Source organism: Eutrema salsugineum, unplaced genomic scaffold (genome assembly GCF_000478725.1).
Source record: "Eutrema salsugineum unplaced genomic scaffold, Eutsalg1_0 scaffold_16, whole genome shotgun sequence".
NCBI classification, from domain to species: domain Eukaryota; kingdom Viridiplantae; phylum Streptophyta; class Magnoliopsida; order Brassicales; family Brassicaceae; genus Eutrema; species Eutrema salsugineum.
Window position 1 is genome coordinate 2,136,435 of NW_006256858.1, and position 19,259 is coordinate 2,155,693.

Sequence of the window (19,259 nt, forward strand, 5' to 3'; positions counted from 1 at the left end):
ACCAACAGTTTGTCCCACAAGCAAAAAACCCTAATTAAAAAAAAAAGGTTTTGCTCGATCTCGAAGAAGTTTATTAATTTATAAAAAACAAATCCTCATATGCCCCAAAAAAGACAGAGAATAATATTTCTCCACGACCCTCTTCTGCTATTAATAAACCGCAGAGAGAACATTCACCAATAACCAGCTAAAACCAAAAAAAAAAAAAAGTCTCTTCTATCGGATAGTGAGAGTATACGATATAAGAATATTATGTTTGAATAACAGAACGAACCTTTGATTTTCTTGAGGATTTTCGTCATGCTCTTGTGCCATTCGGGAGATTGTGTGTTCACTTTGAACCCACAAGTCTGCAAGAAAAAGTTCAAAAAATCTTAATATGTACACACAGACCATAACAACTATCAGTAGAGAAATATGATGATGAACATGTAATGATAGATTGAAAACGGACCAGCCTTGTAGTTGTCTGACGATTTGATGAAAACATGTTTGTCGCCTTTATGAACTCGTGAAGAAACTTTATAGAGTTGTATGAGTTGCAACTTTGTATTTCTTTGGCAAATGGAGGAGATTGGTGTATATTTATATTGGTTTCGATGATTAATATTGGATTATATTTATGTTTATATATGGTAGCCAGATCTATATTTACATAAAGGGCTCCAAATTTGGAATTAGTGTCGTTAATGGTATAATATTTGCTTTCCTTTTGTGGCATACTTTGATCCAAATTCTTCATTAGTATAAAATTACGACGCAAGTCTCACTCTAGCTCCATGATTACAATATACCTTTAGACAATAAACTCACATATTCTTGCAGAATTTTGTTTGATGAGATTTAAAGACAATAATTTTTTAGTCTTTACAGAAATACATAATCGTACCAAATGATGGGCTCTTTTGAGACCCAATTATTAAATATCAATCTTCTAACGCCACACTTATGAGCCAAATTACACTTTTTAGGCCCACTAGTGTTGAGTGTGCTGTTCAGGGTTTAGCGAGAGAGTCCTTCGTTTCAAGTTTCAACCTTTGGCATCTGCAAATTGAAATTCGGAAAGCTTAATCGGATAAATCCAGCAGCTTTTGGATCGCAAGCTGTTCTGCTGATGCTTTGCTGAAATGGGTTTCGGTGCAATTAGATCGATTTTTCGACCATTGTCGAGGACCCTAGTTTCGCGTGCCGCCGCAAGCTGCTCGTCTGCGCCATTCCCTGCGACGATTCCGGCCGCGAAGCCGGAGTTATGCTCCTTCTTCGGTGGATCGAGGCATTTGAAGCTGCCGTGGATTCCTGTGGCTAATCATTTTCACAGCTTAAGCTTAACTGATACTCGGCTTCCGAAGAGACGGCCCATGACTCATCCCAAGAGGAAAAGATCCAAATTGAAACCTCCAGGTTCGCTGTTTATGTTTTTATGGCTATTTAAAACTTTTATATCGATTATTCGTCACTTATATGTTTTTATTTAAGTTCATTGTTACTCTTGGACATTGTAGTAGAGCTAAGATTGATGCTTTGTTTGTGAAATTGGGGATGAGTGTTGTGTGGTTTAAGTCGAGTTAGTGTATTTTTATTTGTGAGGCTTAGTTAGTATTTTGTGTGTGTTTCTTTCTTCTGTGTGACTAGGTTTAGTATCGATCTCGTGTACTCTTAGTGAAATGTGATTGTGTACAAGCCCTGCATGAGTGTTCTTACTGAAAAAAACTATATAGACAGTGAATCTAATAATCTATGGTGGAATTGGTTGGGTGAATAACCGATTTGAGGAAAATGCAGGGCCGTATGCATATGTTCAGTATACCCCTGGCGAGCCAATTTCTCCAAACAATCCTAACAAGGGCAGTGTGAAGAGAAGGAATGCGAAGAAGCGTATAGGGCAGCGACGTGCCTTTATACTGGTTTGTGTGATTTCTCTCTAGTTTGTTTTTAAGAAATTTGAAGTCTTTTTGATGTTTGCATATCTCTACATTATTAGGGTGTTATATTTGCTGATTATTAAAACAAACTTCAGATGAGAGATCTTGGAATGTTGAGTCCATAAATTTTACAAATGAGAAAAATGTGTGAAAGCTGAGAAATCGTAGTAACCCATGGGAAACATGTAGGTTGTATATCTCTTGCTCCTCTGTTTTTGTTTCATTTCATGGGGAGACAATGTTTCTATATTATTTGGGTGATCTTTTTGCTGATTGTTAGAAGAAACGTCAAATGAGAATCTTGAAATGTTGAATCCATAGATTGTACATATAAGAAAATTGTTTGAACGGTAAAAACGTTGGTTGTATCTCTATTGTTCCAATTCTTGGAGCAACAGTCTGCGATGTTTCTTGTCGTTTTCGTTACATATGAGTAATGTCGTTTTCTAATGAGATCGAGTCCACATGTATACTTTCCACAGTCTGAGAAAAAGAAGAGGCAAGCACTAGTGCAAGAGGCGAAGAGGAAGAAGAGAATCAAGCAAGTGGAACGTAAAATGGCGGCTGTCGCAAGGGACCGGGCATGGAAAGAAAGACTGGCTGAGCTTAAGCAGCTCGAGGAAGAGAAGAATAAATCAATGTCTTCTTGAAATTGCTTTCATTCCAACCAAACATAGAATAATCCTGATATGACAATCTCTGTTTTCTCTTGTCTTGAGTTAGGTTTGCTCCTTTTTTGTTGTGTTCTCTCTCTGAAGAGTTCACTCTCCCTTGTCGTCGTACAAACTTTGTCGGAAGAACCAGAGTTACTTGCCGTTTCTGGTCTTTTATATTCAGTCATGAGTTTCTCGTTTCTTTAACTTGTCTACATTCTTTTATTCACGGCACCTCAAAGAGACTGAAACATTTAGTACAAGATTTCTGACTGAATCAAGACAATCGACCGCCACGTGTAACCTTACTAGAGGCTTGCCTGTCTCTTTCTGTGCCACGTGTACCCATTGTTTTCCGTGATCTCCCAAGTCTCAACTTTTGTTATAAAAGTCTTCTTAGTCGCTGATTTATCCACTGTCTCTCTCTCGCATCTATCAAGAATCATGACGAGCGAAGTGAAAGAACAGAGGGTCAAGAGCAATGGGATTTGGCTAAACGTGGCTGAGAAAGGAGACGAAGACGGACCTTTGGTTCTGCTACTCCATGGCTTCCCTGAGACATGGTTCTCGTGGCGTCACCAGATCGATTTCTTGTCGAGCCATGGCTACCACGTGGTCGCTCCAGATCTCAGAGGCTACGCTGAGTCTGATTCTCCTCCGAGCTATGAGTCTTACACTGTGAGCCACCTCGTCGCTGATGTCATCGGTTTGCTCGACCACTACGGCACTGCTCAGGTTAATACTGATATTCTAAGAATCCGTCGGTTAGATTTAGAACAATTTCTGGAATAAAGTTTAGATTTTTTATTTTATTTTATTACTGTGTAGGCTTTTGTGGCTGGTCATGACTGGGGAGCAATCATAGGTTGGTGTTTGTGCTTGTTTAGACCAGACCGAGTCAAAGGTTTCATAAGTCTCTCTGTTCCATATTTTCCAAGAGATCCAAAACTCAAACCTTCAGAGTTTTTCAAAAGCTTTGGAGATGGGGTGTACATCTCTCAGTTTCAGGTGAGTTCCCAAAATAGCTTTCTTGATTTTTTATGGTATTTTATTGTCGTCGTTTGATTCCATTTCTTGGTTGTTCTTACAAGAAACCGGGGAGAGCTGAGGCTGCATTTGCAAAGCATGATTGCTTAACTGTTATGAAGAAGTTCTTGCTGGTAACGAGAACAGATTACTTAGTGGCTCCTCCTGATACAGAGATCATCGATCATCTTGAGATACCATCGACGCTTCCAGATTGGATAACCGAAGAAGAGATTCAAGTGTATGCAGACAAGTTTCAAAGATCCGGATTCACAGGGCCCTTGAATTACTACAGAGCCATGGATATGTAACTTTCACTTCTCTCTTTCTCTTTATCTCGAGTTCTTTGCTGTTTCAGAACAAGTATTAACTAAAGTGAGCAAAAATGATAGGAACTGGGAGATATTGGCGCCGTGGCAAGACTCGAAAATCGTTGTTCCAACGAAATTTATTGCGGGAAACAAAGATATAGGAAATGAAGGACCTAATGGAACGATGGAGTATGTGAAAGGAGAGATGTTCAAGAGAATTGTACCTAATCTTGAGATTACTGTTATTGAGGATGGTCATCATTTTATCCACCAGGAGAAGTCTAAACAAGTCTCAGAGGAGATTCTCTCTTTCTTAAACAAGTTACTGCACACATCAGAGTAAACTCATGCTGTTTCGTGCCCTTATTCTATAGTTCCATCCATGCATGATGCTATTGCTATCTAAAAGTAAAAACTACTAATTGTAGTAAATGTGTATCTGAGAATCAATATAAAACCCGAATGTGATCGTTATAAACATTATGGTTGATAAATAATAATGTAAGAAAGATGTACAATATTTTCTGTGTTTGTTTTTTTGTTCAGAAATAAAGAAGTATGAAGCCAAATTGGGTTTGTGCATATATGAGAAAATTACATCAGGACACAATTTTTGAAAGTGTAATAGCACTTTGACTAACACTTTAGATACACTTTTTCAACGTGTAATAGCACACTGATACGCTTTGCAGTAAGGCAAAGTATAAACAGACCTGAAAATAGCAGCAGATATACAAAATGTTTCTATTAGGCCGAGACGACGTCGTTCTAATGGCGATATTTTTTCCAAATCCAAATAGGCTCAGTTACCTCAAGAACTTAGCTATTACAAAATCACCCATTAATTTTGACGAATTCTTAAAATAAGCCCCCATACTTTTAGATTCAGGTTTGATTCATAAATTTGAAAATGATTTTCTACCAAGCGGAGTTATATGTCAAAATTCACAATTTTAAGAATAGCCGAATTCCAAATTCATCAGAAAACTCACTCGCAATAAAATTCGATTTGTTTTTGGTAATCATCGATAAAAAAAAATTTACAACAAACACCAAATTCACCAAGGCAAAAGACGTACAACTCTACATAAATTAAGAAACGTTAATCAATCTCATGAATTTACAACAAATATAATTCTACCAAGAAAAAAAAAACACAGGGAGTATATTACAAACAAACACCAAACTCAGTAGTTCTTGAACACACACACCAAACTCATAATTTAAAACATGACATTGAATATGCAATAATATTAATGAAGTATTAGACGTCTACGTGATTAACTCTCCGGCAGATCCTCCGGATCTCACCATTTGTCCCAGTCAACGGCGAGATATTTCCCATCTTCACCATCGACTTCGCGAACTGCTCAAAGAAGGCTTCCTCATTCTCCGCATAAAGCTTGACCAGCTGCATGGAGACTCTGCTCTTTGTGAACAACACCTCATCAGAACTCAAGAGTCCTTTAAACGTCATCAGGTTCTTGAAGTAGTAGTTGTCAAACTTAGTTGGCGTCACATAGTCGAGAGCAAAGAGGTTCTGGTCGTCACCGGAAATCGGACACCCCTGCTGCAACATAGAGGCGTAGTTTTGATTCAAAGTCTGGTCAAGATCGCTGTTTCCAGATTGGTTGTATAGCCTTTGTCGGAAACTCTTGCACCTCGAGTTTCCTATCGTATGACTTCCTACGCTCGAATCATGGTTCTTAATTTAAAAGTTACAATATTGATTTATTCATATGTAATTTGTCGTGCAAAATATCTTTGACATAAAATATGAGAGACATTATGTTAGAAAGTGTATCTAAGAAAATATTTTGTTTTTTCAAATTTAACAAAAAGAAAAACTCAATCCTAAGAAGTAAATGTTAAACCTGAAATTCCAAATATACGGACCCACCCGAAAAAAAAATTAAATTTTAAACCCAAATTAAATTTTAAATCATAAGCTAAGATCCCGACTTCGGGTGTATTAACAAATACATTACCTAAGAGAGCAACAACATCGGTCAGATCGAGTCCTTGAACGTTGAACATGGTGACGATGCTCTCAAACGTGGAGTTAGAAAGAGGAATGTTGTCGTTGGAACCTTTCAAGTTTGCTTCTCTTGCGTCTCTTCTTCCTAGATATACTTCCCAACTCGGTCCACCGGTCTGTATATAAATTTCATTAATTTACGAGCTTTAGTAACATTTATCAACTCTAATGATTCTCTTGTGTTACAAGAATTGACATACAATAACAGTGGTGTCTCTAGCGACGATAGCCAAAATATCAGCGCAAGAAACTGTTTGTGGACATTCATTTTCCAAGGCAGACTTGATATCGTCGATGACTTCGAACCCTCGAGCAGAGTCTTGGTTTGAGACTGATCGTTTCTCGCTTTCCATCGTTCCGCTATTGTCCAATAATAATGAAGCTTCACATCCCTGCACCACCCAAAAAGCAAGCAAGATCCATATACTAAGACTGAATTTATATTTATCCATAAATTCATATCAAACATTGAGTAAAAAAAAGAGATTAGTTGTTGTCAAACATTGACGAAACAATCATGGAAATGAAGCCTAAGCAATGAGGCAGCCATGCGAGGGTCGTTGGAGTATGCTTTGGCGACAAATGATTGAACGATTGTTTGAGCTTTTGGGCAAGAGCTGTTGTAAAACTGTGGGGAGAGAGAGGGGGTGCTCGTGCATTCGTTGGTTTGATAACATATACAAATATGAAACAAGGCAACGAGGGAAATTTCAGTGAGAACAATGCACATTATTGACTTTGCCATTTGATTCTTTACTCGCTTTGGGAGTTTTCTGGGGACTCTTGTGATTATTGTGGGAGTGATGAATGCATAGTTTCATTTAATTTATAGGGGAAGGCTTGATTTGTTTGATATATTACCTAAACTTTCTTTTTAGACAGTTGGATCGGATGGATACATTAATTGCGAGTGTTTGTTTGAATAACAGATTTGTTACTTCTATATCTTGTCCTTATTTCTAATTATCATTTCACATATCCCCTAATATGTTCAATTTTGAGTTATATATGTTTATTCAAATGATTTGGTAAACACTACACTGATTACATGATAAACGTCAACTTGCCCTTTTTCTTTTGTCTTTCGGTCTTTCTTTGTGTTGATAAAAGAAAACTTCAATTCCATGTGGCCATTGTTACTAGAAAAGGGGAGATGCCTGTTCGAGACTCGTAAATAACCCATTGTGCGCGCTATCTGCCTTAATTTGGGTTCACTTTAAATTGAAAGCTAAAGCCATAAATGAAATCAAAGGGAGAGAGTTAATTCAATTCCATGAACCCCCGTCAATTACATTCATTACGCGTGTAGCTGGTAAATCAAAAAGAAATATGCTGAATAGTAAATCTAATGATCAACTGATTTTAATTGGATGAAATAAATATCCCACGTAAATGGGATAGCTTTTCTTTTTTCTTTTCTTTCATGATTCGGGGCGAGTTTTTTTTTTTTTTTTTTTTGGTTTTTTAAATACGGGGCGAGTATATTACGAACAGTGCAGGGACATCTACCATTCATGAAATTTTCAACACATCAAAGTGCAGTGGCGGAGCCACATAGTTTAGGTTAGGGTCATATGCCCTAGTAAATTTTATAAAATGGTGCAATTTATAAAGTAATTTATTAACGCCTCCATTCATAAAATTATGTATATTCCATTTGAAGAAAATTTGTGGCTCCGCCACTGTCAAAGTGATTACCTCACATGCAAAAGGACTAATAGGACCAAACGCGTAACGCACCTTACAAAGGCAGGTTTTTATATTATTACACAATAGAAACTACCTAAAGAACATGGAAGCAACTTTGATTGAAAATGTAACTAATAATGGCCACCGGGAAGCTTGTCCATGATCTTCTCCACAATGCCTTTCTTCTCGTGGTGAACGGCGCCGGTGCCAGTAGTATCATAAGCCGTGGTGTTGCCAATCGCTGAAGAAGTCTGGTGGGACCCATGATGACCACATGGCAGCTTCTCCTTTATCTTCTCCGTTATTCCCTTTTTCTTCCTCCTTCCACCTAGTCCCTCGTCCTCCTGCATGCATGCATGCACGCACGCACGCACGTGTTAGAGAATATCATCATCAAAAGCTACAAATTTTGATATTTACCATTTTAAAAATAAAATTGCGATACATACTTACAGAGTCAAACTTATTTTCTTTCATTGCTCAGAAACGTCCAAACTTAAATTAATATGAACAAATAAAATTAATATCATTCCCAAACGAAATTATATTTAAAAAATATAACAACTTGTAGGCAGACGGGAATTGATACTAGCGATTTTTTATATATGCGATCATAACTCATTTGCGTATGTTTCTATGCAGTCAATTATGCTTCACAAACACACTCTCTCCCTTTTTTGAATTTTTTTCAAAATAAATTCTCGAAATTTTGTAAATTTGACATAGTAATTCGTTCCTATGAAATTAAGTCAAAATAAATAAAACAACTAAACTTTAGTGATATAGTAAAAGTATATTAAATATTGCAAACAGAATGTATACAAGAATAAATATGCAAAATATCTAGGTTTTTGAAGGAGAAGAAGTAGATTAGTACCGAGCTAGAGCTAGAGCTAGAGCTACTTCCAGAACGATGAAGCAGGCCACCAGCCATGACCGGAGCTGCATAGACTCCGGTTCCGACTGGGACTGGATTTCCGTATTGGTCAAGCTGTTGGTGACTCTGCTGCGCTCCCGATTGGTTTTGATAATTAGACTCCATTTTCGAAACTTAAACTTAAGACAATTTTATTTTTGATTATATTGAGACTTTTGAGCGATGAAAGATTCACACACTCATGAATCATAAATGATGATGCTTCTAATAGACCCGATTTTGGATAGGAATCTTTACATGTTTCATTCAATCAGTGTCGACACACGTGGCGACTACGTAAGACGTTAGTGTAGTTTTTACCGACACATGTCGGTAACTTACTTGACCTATACATCTTTTTAAATTAATATATATGTCGGTAAGATAGCTTTTTGGGCCTTATGGGCTTAAAGATATTAGGCCGGAAAGGAAGCCCTAGTTTTGCATATTTTCCCTAAACAAACGCTGCCGTTTCGATTGTGGTTCATGTTTCCACCTCTTTGATGTTTTTCATCTTTTGATTTTGGGATTTGTTTTTCGGCTCCAGATTTGAAATTGTTAGTAACAAGCTCGGATTTCGATTTCGATTACTTAAGCTTTTTTTTTTGGTTTCCCATCAGGAGGGAATTGAACTAGGTATGATCTCGGAGCATTAGATCTCTATTCCTGAATCCTTGAATTCTGAGGCCGACGCTTTCGTGTTTTGTTATTCAGATTTTTTTGGTGCTAAAGATGGATCCGGATGCAGTCAAGTCGACCCTCTCGAATCTGGCATTCGGAAATGTAATGGCTGCAGCTGCTAGAGATTATCAGAAGGTAAAAGGATATTCTCTTCAGTATTTGGTTAAATCCATCAAATGCGATTTCATAGTTGCCTTTTTCTGAAGGTTTTTTTGGATAATTTTTACGTTTTCGTGTTTCTTGCATATGCTCTTGGTGGGTTTCTTTCTTTATCCATTTGACATTCACAAAAAATTGGCTGAGATGTGTTACGAGTAAATCCTGGAGACAGAATTGTTGAAACTTGAATAATGATTTATCTGTGTTGTTAGGCTACACATTTTTGTAGATAATCTCTGTAGAACTTGTATGTTTCTGGTAATATAAGTGCCTGAATTTTCAGGAAGTTATTGCAATGAGAAGGCGCAATCATCAAATCCTGTCAATGACGAGGTTGATCTTGATGAACTGATGGATGTAAGTGCAGTGTGGTTTGTTCGACTTATGATCCTTTTTTTTTTTGGTTTTTTGAGATTTACGCTTTCTGTATTTGCGTATGCTCTGTAGGATCCAGAGCTAGAGAAACTGCACGCAGATAGGATTGCATCACTCAAGGTTATAACTTTGGCATTGTACTGTGGCTTATTATTTAGTTATGCAGCTATTGTAATGACTCAGCTAACTCTCCAAGATTTTTATCTGTGACAGAGAGAAGTCGAGAAGAGAGAAGCCTTCAAAAGGCAAGGACATGGTGAATATCGAGAGGTAAGCGAGGGAGATTTCTTGGGCGAAGTCACTAGAAGTGAGAAAGTGATATGTCATTTCTACCACAAGGAGTTTTATCGGTGCAAGTAAGATGCTGTCACTCATCAGCTTTTTTGTTTGTTCGTCTTATAATATATCAGATCGTAACCAAACCTTTGCACTGCATCATTGTAGGATAATGGACAAGCATCTGAAAACTCTTGCTCCTAGACATGTGGACACAAAGTTCATTAAAATGGACGCAGAGGTTAGTGAACCACTCGGTTAAAGATAAAGATTAGAAATGGCTTTTCAACAATCATTCGAAACTCTGTTTTGCCGTTTAAGCTCTGTTTTGTGAGGCTGATTCTTGCTTGACATGAATGCAGAATGCTCCTTTCTTTGTCACGAAGCTTGCTATAAAGACTTTACCTTGCGTTTTGCTTTTCAGGTTGCGCCTCTTTCGACTCATTCTTACATGCATGGTTTGTTGTTAGGTCTTATACTGATAAGATATGATTTTCTTTATCATTCGCAGCAAGGGAATCGCAATAGATAGGCTAGTTGGGTTCCAGGATCTGGGCACAAAGGACGATTTCAGCACGACTAAATTGGAGAACGTTCTGGTTAAAAAAGGTATGAAGAACCGTACGTCGACCTTTTTCGTACTTACAACTCAGTTAGAGAATTATTGCTTAAATTGTGCAAATCTTTAAACAGGAATGCTCAGCAAGAAGAAGAAAGAAGATGATGAAGACGCCGAATATCAAGAGAGCATAAGGCGCTCGGTTAGGTCTTCAGAGAATCTGGACTCTGACTCTGACTAATCTAGCAGTTGACTGCTTGTCTCTGTTTTGCCTTTTACTCCGTTGTTATATGGTTACTAGAAAAAGGAATGTTCGATATAAAATATCCACACGGTCAAATGCTAAACATTGTATGTTGGTATATGTAATAACACCACTTTGTTGTTGCTGATACGTAAACAATTACCGGGTTGCTTAAACCGTGCCATCATCAGGTCCTGTGTGGTGGTGTCTTCGTCCACACCCCTCCTCTAAAGCCGACATCTTCGATTGGGAAAGTCTCTAGCTCGGGACACCAGTTTGCGTGCACGGTCCTAAGGTACGGCATTGACCTCTGGAGCTCTTCCCAATCCATGTCTAGTTCCGACAGCGAATTTAACATCAAACCCTCGATTCTCCAGTGAGTGTTAGTCTCAGTTCCCCAGAATCGTTCATGCATTTTCACCAGATTACCAGAGCATATTGACATGTACCTCAACATCGGAAGCGAGATAGGACTCAACCATGAAGGACTACACTTTCCAGGATAGAACTGTAGAGAAAGCTCATGGAGCTGGTGTGGAGGAGTGAGAGCATCTAGTTTGGTTATGAGATCATCACCATAGCTATCATAGCAGTTGATGGAGATGAACATAAGCTTGGATAGGTTTATCAAAGAATCAAGCTCATCCTCTTCGATCTGATCGCCGCGAGTCAGAGAAAGACCAAGTTTCCTAAGGTTGGTGAGATTTCTCACTTCACTTAGCTTGCACCCATTGTTCGACCTGGATGGCTTGAATCCTAGTAGCACTTCGAGGTTCCCGAGACTTCCAATTCCTTTAGGGAAGTACTCAAGTGATCCGCAATTTGTCATGTCAAGTACAAGAAGTTTCTTGAACAAGACAATGCAAGGTTGAAGCTGTTTAAGATTCTGACAGTAGCTCGCGTCTAGAATCTGAAGATTGTGGAGTTCCTCCATAGAACGAGGAAACTGGATCAACGGATGTGTGTTGCTCATACTAAGACACGCCAAGTGCTGAAGGCTCGCAATCTCATCCAAAATATCAGACAGAGGAGCATCAAAAATGGATTTCGAGATATCAAGAACCCGCAGGTATTTGCAGTCTGTGAACTTCTTAGCTAGGTCTGAGTTAAGCTTGTTCACTTCACCTGTCTTAGTTGTTGACACTAGACCTCTCAATCTATGGTTAAGTTTGATCTGCTTCTCATCAAAGTTTCCACTAATCCCAAGGTGACGACAGTTGAGGCCTTCCGGGTTAGAGAAGGAATCATTTTTGGCTATATCGATCACCAAATCACGAACCATATCATGAATCTTGCAAGTGAGGATGGTTCCACTGTAAGTTTTGTCAACAACTTCAACTAGACACCGATTAGTAAGCCCTGAAAAGCAATCTTCTCCAGATTCAGTAGCAGACCTGCCGTTTTTCAACATGACAAAACCTTCTCCGATCCATCCATGTACTAGTTGCTGTTTCGGTATAACACAGTCTTCCGGATATAGCGAGAGAGTGAGAAAGCATGATTTCAGGTGAGAAGGGAGTTCGTCGTAGCTTAGCTGCAGAGAAGACATCACATTGTCAATTTCAGAAGTGTTATCTTTAAGCTCGTCCTGAAAATACTCTGCTATTCTTCTCCATTCATGATAGACATGGTCTTTGCAAAGAAGCAACCCACCAATGGCCTTGATCGTCAAAGGCAAACCTTTGCATTTCGTTACAATCTCCTTGCCAACATCTTCTAGCTCAGGACGCTCACAAGTACCGTTATTTGCTGCAAACGCCACTTTACAAAAAAGCAACCAGCTGTTATCAGCACTAAGTAGCTGTGGACGGTGAGTCTTGTCTCTTGCCTGAACCTTTACCGCGACAGATTCTGATCTTGTGGTCACGATAACGCTGCCACCTTGTCCTTTAGGCAGTCCTTGGTAGATCTTGTCCCACCAACTCAAGTTCTTGTCCCATACATCGTCCATCACGATCAAATACCTTTTCCCCAAGAGATATTGCTGGATTTTCCTCAGCAATGTTCCAAGATCGTCTCCAACACTTGCGTCACCCAAGTTCCTCAATATGCTTCTCATGATCTGTTCTTCAGTAAAAGTCTGGGACACAGACACCCAAATCCTTCTTTCGAAACGGTTCTCGATCTCTTTGTCATTGAACACTTCTTGAGCAATCGTTGTTTTACCTAAGCCTCCCATCCCAACAAAGGCCATCATCAGAAGGTCGCTCTCGTTTGAACAAAAGAGCCACTCCTTGATTTTTCTTTTATCTCCTTCCAAACCAACCACCTGAGTATGATCATACACCGGAGAGCTCCACCGATCAGTTCCATTGTCTCTTCCAACGTTGCTCGGCGTTCTGAACTTGAAATAAGGCTCGACTTTAGTCTTTATCGTCTTTATCCGCTCGTTGATCTCTTTGAGACGCTTGCTTTTCTTGTACTGAAGTGAAACTCGGGCGGGATAAAACCGAGAAAGCCACGCGTTTGATGGCCTTTGCTCGTTATCATCCTCATCACTATTCTCGAGCTGACAATCCACTAGTATGTCTTCAGCTTCGTAAACCAGTTCTCTCAAGTCTGCCACGAGTTTGCGCAAGACTTCGTTTGTTCTTTTCTGCCTCTCTGCATCCTTGAGAAAAGACTGCATATATTGCAACTCATCTTGCAAATCTTTCAACTGTTTTCTATATTCCGACACAACTCGGCCTTTCTCTTCGAGGATGTTCAGGGCTTTCTCTAGACACACTGTCACTACAGCATCCACCATTTCTCAGACCTGAGAAGCAAATAATTCAAATGGTTATGTAAGTATCAAAAGATCGGACTTTCAGAAACCAATCAACCAACGACTATAAAACTCACTAACCCAAGATGGGATTTTCTTGACCAATCCGTATTTTCTCAAGAAACATGTATAAATCCTAAAATCGAGATGAATACAAACCAAAGTAACAATCTTTAAGGTAAGAGAGTACTTACAAGGAAATGAGTGAACCGATAGGATCTGAAGCTTTTGATCTTTGGATCTTTGATTCGTTCTAGTTTTGCAACTTGGTTTCAGGAATGAGCGTACAAGAAACTTTATCAAAATGGAAGTCAATGGTTTAACAATTACAAGTCAACAGTCAACTATACTCGTTTTCTTGGTTACTTGCTACCGACTACGAAACTTATTTCAACTTTAGTATCAAATCATTGAACCGCAATAGGCCCTTGTAGATAGGATTCATTGATATAATTCAAAATTTTAAATTGTAACCCAAAAAAGTATTAATTTCACTTTCAGTTAGATTGTAACCAATAGATAGCCTAACAGTTGATACTCCAAGTTTTCTTCTAAGCTATTAACAATTTCTATTGGCCTTGTTCATCATTTTCAGTTTTCTTGGCTTTTAAGAACACAATCAATCCTTGGAGTACTTTATCAACAGAGTCATTCCTCATCAACTGTTCAGCTACTTCTGATGGTGTAACTTCTATTTCCTGGATCAATTCCTCAATCTGCTCGAAAAGCATATGGTCTTGAATCTCGAGATAATTCAAAGCCAGAACCTTAAAAGCAGCCGGTGTGCAATACGACATGTGAATGTGCATGATCCAGTTTTTCTCTGTAGTTGTCGTGAACACTATAATCCGTTCGTTACCACAACTTGACCAGAGCCCGTCTACAAAATTCAGTAGACCAGAGAGTGTGACCTGAAAAAAATGACCAACCAAAATTAGTTAGAAATAAGCATCATTTATGAGCTAAGACATACACATTTTCAAAACATTAGTGATAGTGAATCAAAATGCATTACCGGTTTATGCAGCGGATCGTTGTTATCATGAAATACTTGTGAAGGCTCATCAGTATTCCGATCCTTGAACTCGATTGAACAATCAATATCTTCCACAACTAGAATCGAACGGTTCGCAGTAGACATCAATATCTTCCTGAGCTCACCATTACTGTTGACTGATGTCAAGTCTAAATCATAGATATCAAAGTTTAGATGATTGGCCATGGCTGCGATCAAGCTTGATTTTCCAGTACCTGGTGGACCATACAACAAATACCCTCTCTTCCAAGCTTTCCCTACTCTCTCGTAAAAGCTTTTACGCTGCACAAAACGATCCAGATCCTCTACCAAGTCTTTCTTCACCTCGGGATCCATGGCGAGAATGAGAAACGTGGAAGGATGGTCAAGAGTCACAGATGTCCACTGCGCAGAGTAACAGTTTAGTGTGAAGATCTTCAAAGTCTTGGTCTTTTGTCTCAGCAAAGCAGCTTGTTTCAACTCAAAGGGCAAGTAAGATTCAAGAACCACGTTCTTGAATTTCTTGTGGAACCTGAGCTCGTAGAAACGCACTTCCGATTTCAGAGTTGAGTTAAGATCTCGAGGGTTACGAAAGTCCTTTTTATCGACGTGGAGGATCCAAGTGAGCTTGACTCCGCCATCAAAGTAATCCACGACTTCCTCGTCGCGTTCTACGGTGACGTTTAGATTGCTCTGTTTCTCGAGTTTGTTCACTTTAATTCTTCTAGTGGAATGTGATATCTTGGTGGCGAGATAAGCCTCTGCTGCTTCGAACACTTCGTTGTTCTCGAAACCTCCGAATTCTTCGATTAGAGCTGTCATTTGAAAAGAGAAGTAGCCGAAGAATCTGCGAAAGCCACAAGAGATAAACTCATGGACCTCGCTTGGCATATAGTCTTGGACCACTGATCGAGCTAGCATTGCGGCTGCAGCCACCGATGCAACCGCCGTGAGAGCTGTTTTGGCGGTGGCTAGATGAGATTCGGCCGATGATGAAGCAGAGGAACTCATCTCCTTCAGTCTTTATCAAAATGTTGTAAATAAAACCAGTCAGTTCACATAAAACAAGAAATCAACCCCACAAATTCTTTAAAAAAAAAAGAAACAAGAATTTTTTTTTTTTCAGACAACAGTACTGGGTGGGTATTAGATTGCGTACAGGTCCATGTTTTTACAGACATAAACTAAGAGGTTACGTGGGGATAAATCTGATTCGATTAATCAGACGATGCTACGCTTTCGATTATGCACATAAAAATTTCAACTTCTAACAATTAAAAAACAAAATTGTGAGGGTTAAGGAGATAATTTGATACCAAGTTCTACTCTTTTTTTGGTGGTCGAACCCAGAAGTGCCTCTGCGATCACTAAGCTTTTTTTACACACGACATCTCTGATCGTAAAGACGAGATAATTAGGGCGGTAGAGAATTTGGGATGAAGAAGATGATTTAATTGGGGATGGATCAGTAAACAAATTGTGTATAGTGGGCCACGATTACGGCCCATTTTATAATTATAGTGAAAAGTGAAAACTCTATACCCCTACACTCTTCTAGTCTTCCATTTAGTGACGCTTGGTTTAAATTTCATGTGTTCGATTTCCCAATTCTAATTCAAATATCTCTAGAAAATATATAATAGTGTAGAAAAAAATATTGAAAAAAGAAAAAAAACTAGAAAATATTTGGTTCATGTTTTTATAATTCTGTATTTATTTTCTAAATGTACATGTGTTTTATTTTCAAGTCTGTATTTATTTTCAAATATGTATGTTTTTATCGACTAGTTATGAAGTTGTACAATGATGAGTTAAGTTGGAATTGCTATATCTCTTCGGGTTTGTGCTAAGATTATGATTTACTTTCTGATTTTTCGATAATCTAATCGAATCTGGAAATTTAATGGTCTGATTTATATTTCATTCCTTTTTCCATGTGTAGCCCTTTCATCTCTGGATCCATATCTTTGCTTATTTTGTAATATAAGATCAAGTAATTAACAATGAGTCTCGTGTTATTTAACAAGGTGTAATTTATCGCGTTAATCTTTTCAAAATCTCAGAAGTTAATGTTACTCGCCTCCTCATGATGTTTGGCCTAATCTTGATCGTTCTGGATTTTCTTGGCTTTTAATAACTCGACTAAACCCTCAAGAACTTTATCAACACGGTCATTCCTCATAACTTGTTCATCCACCTCTTCGTTTTTCTTGACCTTCGAATCTGTGCCCTTGATCATGGCCTTTTCTTTGTTCTTCAATTCTTGCTCTTCCTTTTTGGCCTTAACTTGTTCGTTTTCGATCTTCTTGACTTTCAAAAACTCAATCAAACCTTCAAGAATCCTATCAACTGTATCATTCCTCATCAGTTGTTCTGCGACCTCTGCTGGACTAACCTCTGTTGTCTCAATGTGTTCCTCGATCTTATTGAAAAGGTGGTGATCTTTGATCTCTAGATAGTTTAAAGCAAGTGCCTTGAAAGCACTTGGCGTGCAGTAGGACATGTGAATGTGCATATCCATGCGTCCTGGCCTCAACAACGCCGGGTCAAGTTTCTCTTTGTAATTGGTTGTGAATATTATGATCCGTTCGTCGCCACAGCTTGACCACAGACCATCTATGAAATTTAGCAATCCAGAGAGTGTTACCTTTTTGTACCGTGGATCATTAGGCTCGTCTGATTCTTGAGAAAGTTCATCACTTGACCTATCTTTCAACTCGATGGAACAATCGATATCTTCCACAACAAGTATTGAACGATTAGCAGTGGCAATCAACAATCGTCGGAGCTCAGAATTGTTGCTAACCGCAGTCAACTCTAGGTCATAAATATCAAAGTTGAGATGGTTAGCCATGGCTGCAATCAAGCTTGACTTTCCTGTGCCTGGTGGACCGTACAACAAGTATCCTCTCTTCCAAGCTTTACCAACCCTCTTATAGAAGTCCTTACGCTCCACGAACTGGTCTAGATCCTCCATCACATTTCTCTTTACATCTGAATCCATTGCTAGCGTCTTGAAGGTAGAAGGATGGTCAAGAACCACAGAGGTCCAAGCGTCTGAGTAAGTCCCGTACATGGAATCAGGGTCGAGTGTGAAGATCTTGAGCGTTTTCTTCTCATGCTTCACCAACGTAGCCCTTTGCACCATGAATGGCAAGTAAGATTCAAGAGCCATGTCCTTGAACTTCTTGTGGAAGCTGAGCTCGAATGATCGGACCTCGGATCTGAGCGTGGAGTTTAGATCCCGAGGGTTGTGGAAGTTCTTGGACTCGACATGGCGACAGTGGAGGATCCATTGGAATTTAACGCCGTTGAAGGTGTCGATAACTTCCTCGTCACGTTCCACGGTGACGTTGTAGTTGTTTTCTTTCTCGTGTTTACTCACTTTGATTCTTTTGTTAGAAGGAGAGATCTTGGTGGCTAGATAGGCCTCTGCGGCCGCAAAGACTTCGTTGTGAACAAACCCTTCAAATTCTTCAATGATTATCGTCATTTGGGAGGAGAAGTAGCTAAAGAAGTAGCGAAAGCCATAAGAGATGTAGTGGTGCACCTCGTCAGGTAAGTAATCTTGAACTAACGATTTAGCCAGCATTGCGGTTGCAGCCACCGAAGCCGCGGTTGTGAGAACCGTCTTAGCCGTGGCTAGACGTGATTCCGCGGAAGAAGAGTCAGAGGAGCTCATATTCTTTGGGGGTGTCTCTGTCTTTGTTCTGAGTTGTGTGTTTAGCCCAAACAACTCAAGAAATTATTATTATAGGTCGATACCGGAGACTAATGGACGCAAGGAATAAGCGAGGATCCTTCCGTTGCAACAACTTCGAAATTTCTGTGAAGTAAAATAATGATAAAGAAGAAGAAAAGTTGAGTTTTAGTGGGGTCCAATGTCTTGATCACGAGGCTTTTCTGATTTATCGACGAGAGAAAAGAACGTGGGTCTAACAAAAATGATAAAAAAATATATAGTCAACAAAAGACTAATTCGACGTGTGGGTGTGTCATTCTTCTCTATAAAAGAGAAAAGATTAGTCTACCAGAAACCGTGTCGTTTCCACACATGTGATAAAAATAATATGGATTTAGATATCACAATCAAATTATTTCCACATGATGTAAGAACAAAATGTTTGAATCAGTTTCTTAAAGGCTTTGAAGAAATTTGCATTTTTTATAAGAAGAAAAAAACTTTCAATAATAAATACAAATGGTAAGTAATATCAAGTAATTACAAAAAGAAGAAGGTAATTATATTCAATTTCCACTTGAAAAACAAACGGGTAATACATTAACTTATTTGCAAGAGAACTGAAAGAGACAGTGAATTTAAATAATAATTTGTGTAAAACCCATTAGATTGTGATTTTCAAGAGATATTAAATTTAGACTTCAATATAAATATTGATGCTACGTTTCATAATTGTTTTGGAGGTAACTTTTTCTTTTAAAGAACAAACCAGTGGGGGTGCATCACGTAGAGTGGTATAGTCAGACAAAGATATATGTCCAAAATATTTTTGGAGCTATTCTGCCTACTGAAAATGTATCCCTCCACTCTAATTGCATATAGAGGTAAACAAAAACAATGATCAAGTACCAAAACTCAGGATAACACGCTGCTATATCTATTCATA

General features: G+C 38.7%; 8 protein-coding genes across 9 annotated transcripts; 3 read left to right on the forward strand and 5 right to left on the reverse strand.

Annotated features, from left to right (window-relative positions):
* Window positions 1–975: 975 nt before the first annotated feature.
* Window positions 976–2,776, forward strand: LOC18021138. The gene is made up of 3 exons (XM_006403902.2): window positions 976–1,401; window positions 1,783–1,904; window positions 2,405–2,776. The coding sequence occupies exons 1-3, from the start codon at window positions 1,128–1,130 to the stop codon at window positions 2,570–2,572; spliced, it is 564 nt and encodes a 187-aa protein (XP_006403965.1). The 5' UTR covers window positions 976–1,127; the 3' UTR covers window positions 2,573–2,776.
* A 183-nt stretch (window positions 2,777–2,959) lies between these two features.
* LOC18021139 (epoxide hydrolase A) lies at window positions 2,960–4,432 on the forward strand. The gene is made up of 4 exons (XM_006403903.2): window positions 2,960–3,310; window positions 3,404–3,583; window positions 3,667–3,908; window positions 3,994–4,432. The coding sequence occupies exons 1-4, from the start codon at window positions 3,020–3,022 to the stop codon at window positions 4,253–4,255; spliced, it is 975 nt and encodes a 324-aa protein (XP_006403966.1). The 5' UTR covers window positions 2,960–3,019; the 3' UTR covers window positions 4,256–4,432.
* Window positions 4,433–4,986: 554 nt separating this feature from the next.
* LOC18021140 (peroxidase 36) lies at window positions 4,987–6,743 on the reverse strand. Its single transcript, XM_006403904.2, has 4 exons — window positions 6,453–6,743; window positions 6,151–6,342; window positions 5,901–6,066; window positions 4,987–5,598 (listed from the first exon to the last, which is right to left on the reverse strand). The coding sequence occupies exons 1-4, from the start codon at window positions 6,693–6,695 to the stop codon at window positions 5,177–5,179; spliced, it is 1,023 nt and encodes a 340-aa protein (XP_006403967.1). The 5' UTR covers window positions 6,696–6,743; the 3' UTR covers window positions 4,987–5,176.
* A 932-nt stretch (window positions 6,744–7,675) lies between these two features.
* On the reverse strand, window positions 7,676–8,843 carry LOC18021141 (dehydrin Xero 1). Its single transcript, XM_006403905.2, has 2 exons — window positions 8,517–8,843; window positions 7,676–7,983 (listed from the first exon to the last, which is right to left on the reverse strand). The coding sequence occupies exons 1-2, from the start codon at window positions 8,679–8,681 to the stop codon at window positions 7,771–7,773; spliced, it is 378 nt and encodes a 125-aa protein (XP_006403968.1). The 5' UTR covers window positions 8,682–8,843; the 3' UTR covers window positions 7,676–7,770.
* Window positions 8,844–9,070: 227 nt separating this feature from the next.
* Window positions 9,071–10,974, forward strand: LOC18020989 (thioredoxin domain-containing protein PLP3A). Its single transcript, XM_024157811.1, has 10 exons — window positions 9,071–9,191; window positions 9,270–9,371; window positions 9,427–9,442; window positions 9,679–9,752; window positions 9,843–9,890; window positions 9,984–10,126; window positions 10,215–10,287; window positions 10,409–10,470; window positions 10,558–10,655; window positions 10,740–10,974. The coding sequence occupies exons 2-10, from the start codon at window positions 9,288–9,290 to the stop codon at window positions 10,844–10,846; spliced, it is 705 nt and encodes a 234-aa protein (XP_024013579.1). The 5' UTR covers window positions 9,071–9,191; window positions 9,270–9,287; the 3' UTR covers window positions 10,847–10,974.
* Window positions 10,900–13,914, reverse strand: LOC18020990 (disease resistance RPP13-like protein 4). Of its 2 annotated transcripts, none has more exons than XM_006403906.2 (2): window positions 13,811–13,914; window positions 10,900–13,607 (listed from the first exon to the last, which is right to left on the reverse strand). In XM_006403906.2, the coding sequence occupies exon 2, from the start codon at window positions 13,596–13,598 to the stop codon at window positions 11,037–11,039; it is 2,562 nt and encodes an 853-aa protein (XP_006403969.1). In that variant the 5' UTR covers window positions 13,599–13,607; window positions 13,811–13,914; the 3' UTR covers window positions 10,900–11,036. The 2 variants fall into 2 exon arrangements, with proteins under 2 accessions (XP_006403969.1, XP_024013823.1); XM_024158055.1 differs by lacking the exon at window positions 13,811–13,914 and adding an exon at window positions 13,698–13,770.
* LOC18020992 (AAA-ATPase At3g50940) lies at window positions 13,910–16,056 on the reverse strand. The gene is made up of 3 exons (XM_006403908.2): window positions 15,948–16,056; window positions 14,632–15,652; window positions 13,910–14,527 (listed from the first exon to the last, which is right to left on the reverse strand). Exons 2-3 carry the CDS (start codon window positions 15,640–15,642, stop codon window positions 14,186–14,188), a joined length of 1,353 nt encoding a protein of 450 aa, XP_006403971.1. The 5' UTR covers window positions 15,643–15,652; window positions 15,948–16,056; the 3' UTR covers window positions 13,910–14,185.
* Window positions 16,057–16,576: 520 nt separating this feature from the next.
* LOC18020991 (protein HYPER-SENSITIVITY-RELATED 4) lies at window positions 16,577–18,350 on the reverse strand. Its single transcript, XM_006403909.2, has one exon. The coding sequence runs from the start codon at window positions 18,311–18,313 to the stop codon at window positions 16,730–16,732; it is 1,584 nt and encodes a 527-aa protein (XP_006403972.1). The 5' UTR covers window positions 18,314–18,350; the 3' UTR covers window positions 16,577–16,729.
* Between the last annotated feature and the right edge of the window lie 909 nt (window positions 18,351–19,259).

What these genes read in the sequence shown, in the direction of transcription:
- LOC18021138 (XM_006403902.2), top strand. Translation starts at nt 1,128, where the DNA reads ATGGGTTTCGGTGCAATTAGATCGATTTTTCGACCATTGTCGAGGACC. An exon ending in ATCCAAATTGAAACCTCCAG is followed by an intron (nt 1,402 to 1,782) that starts GTTCGCTGTTTA and finishes AGGAAAATGCAG; the next exon opens with GGCCGTATGCATATGTTCAG. An exon ending in AGCGACGTGCCTTTATACTG is followed by an intron (nt 1,905 to 2,404) that starts GTTTGTGTGATT and finishes TACTTTCCACAG; the next exon opens with TCTGAGAAAAAGAAGAGGCA.
- LOC18021139 (XM_006403903.2), top strand. Translation starts at nt 3,020, where the DNA reads ATGACGAGCGAAGTGAAAGAACAGAGGGTCAAGAGCAATGGGATTTGG. An exon ending in TGTACATCTCTCAGTTTCAG is followed by an intron (nt 3,584 to 3,666) that starts GTGAGTTCCCAA and finishes TGTTCTTACAAG; the next exon opens with AAACCGGGGAGAGCTGAGGC. An exon ending in TACTACAGAGCCATGGATAT is followed by an intron (nt 3,909 to 3,993) that starts GTAACTTTCACT and finishes CAAAAATGATAG; the next exon opens with GAACTGGGAGATATTGGCGC.
- LOC18021140 (XM_006403904.2), bottom strand. Translation starts at nt 6,695, where the DNA reads ATGGCAAAGTCAATAATGTGCATTGTTCTCACTGAAATTTCCCTCGTT. An exon ending in TCCATGATTGTTTCGTCAAT is followed by an intron (nt 6,343 to 6,452) that starts GTTTGACAACAA and finishes TGGGTGGTGCAG; the next exon opens with GGATGTGAAGCTTCATTATT. An exon ending in CTAGAGACACCACTGTTATT is followed by an intron (nt 6,067 to 6,150) that starts GTATGTCAATTC and finishes ATTTATATACAG; the next exon opens with ACCGGTGGACCGAGTTGGGA.
- LOC18021141 (XM_006403905.2), bottom strand. Translation starts at nt 8,681, where the DNA reads ATGGAGTCTAATTATCAAAACCAATCGGGAGCGCAGCAGAGTCACCAA. An exon ending in CTAGCTCTAGCTCTAGCTCG is followed by an intron (nt 7,984 to 8,516) that starts GTACTAATCTAC and finishes GCATGCATGCAG; the next exon opens with GAGGACGAGGGACTAGGTGG.
- LOC18020989 (XM_024157811.1), top strand. Translation starts at nt 9,288, where the DNA reads ATGGATCCGGATGCAGTCAAGTCGACCCTCTCGAATCTGGCATTCGGA. An exon ending in ATCTTGATGAACTGATGGAT is followed by an intron (nt 9,753 to 9,842) that starts GTAAGTGCAGTG and finishes TATGCTCTGTAG; the next exon opens with GATCCAGAGCTAGAGAAACT. An exon ending in GAACGTTCTGGTTAAAAAAG is followed by an intron (nt 10,656 to 10,739) that starts GTATGAAGAACC and finishes ATCTTTAAACAG; the next exon opens with GAATGCTCAGCAAGAAGAAG.
- LOC18020990 (XM_006403906.2), bottom strand. Translation starts at nt 13,598, where the DNA reads ATGGTGGATGCTGTAGTGACAGTGTGTCTAGAGAAAGCCCTGAACATC.
- LOC18020992 (XM_006403908.2), bottom strand. Translation starts at nt 15,642, where the DNA reads ATGAGTTCCTCTGCTTCATCATCGGCCGAATCTCATCTAGCCACCGCC. An exon ending in ACGATCCGCTGCATAAACCG is followed by an intron (nt 14,528 to 14,631) that starts GTAATGCATTTT and finishes CATTTTTTTCAG; the next exon opens with GTCACACTCTCTGGTCTACT.
- LOC18020991 (XM_006403909.2), bottom strand. Translation starts at nt 18,313, where the DNA reads ATGAGCTCCTCTGACTCTTCTTCCGCGGAATCACGTCTAGCCACGGCT.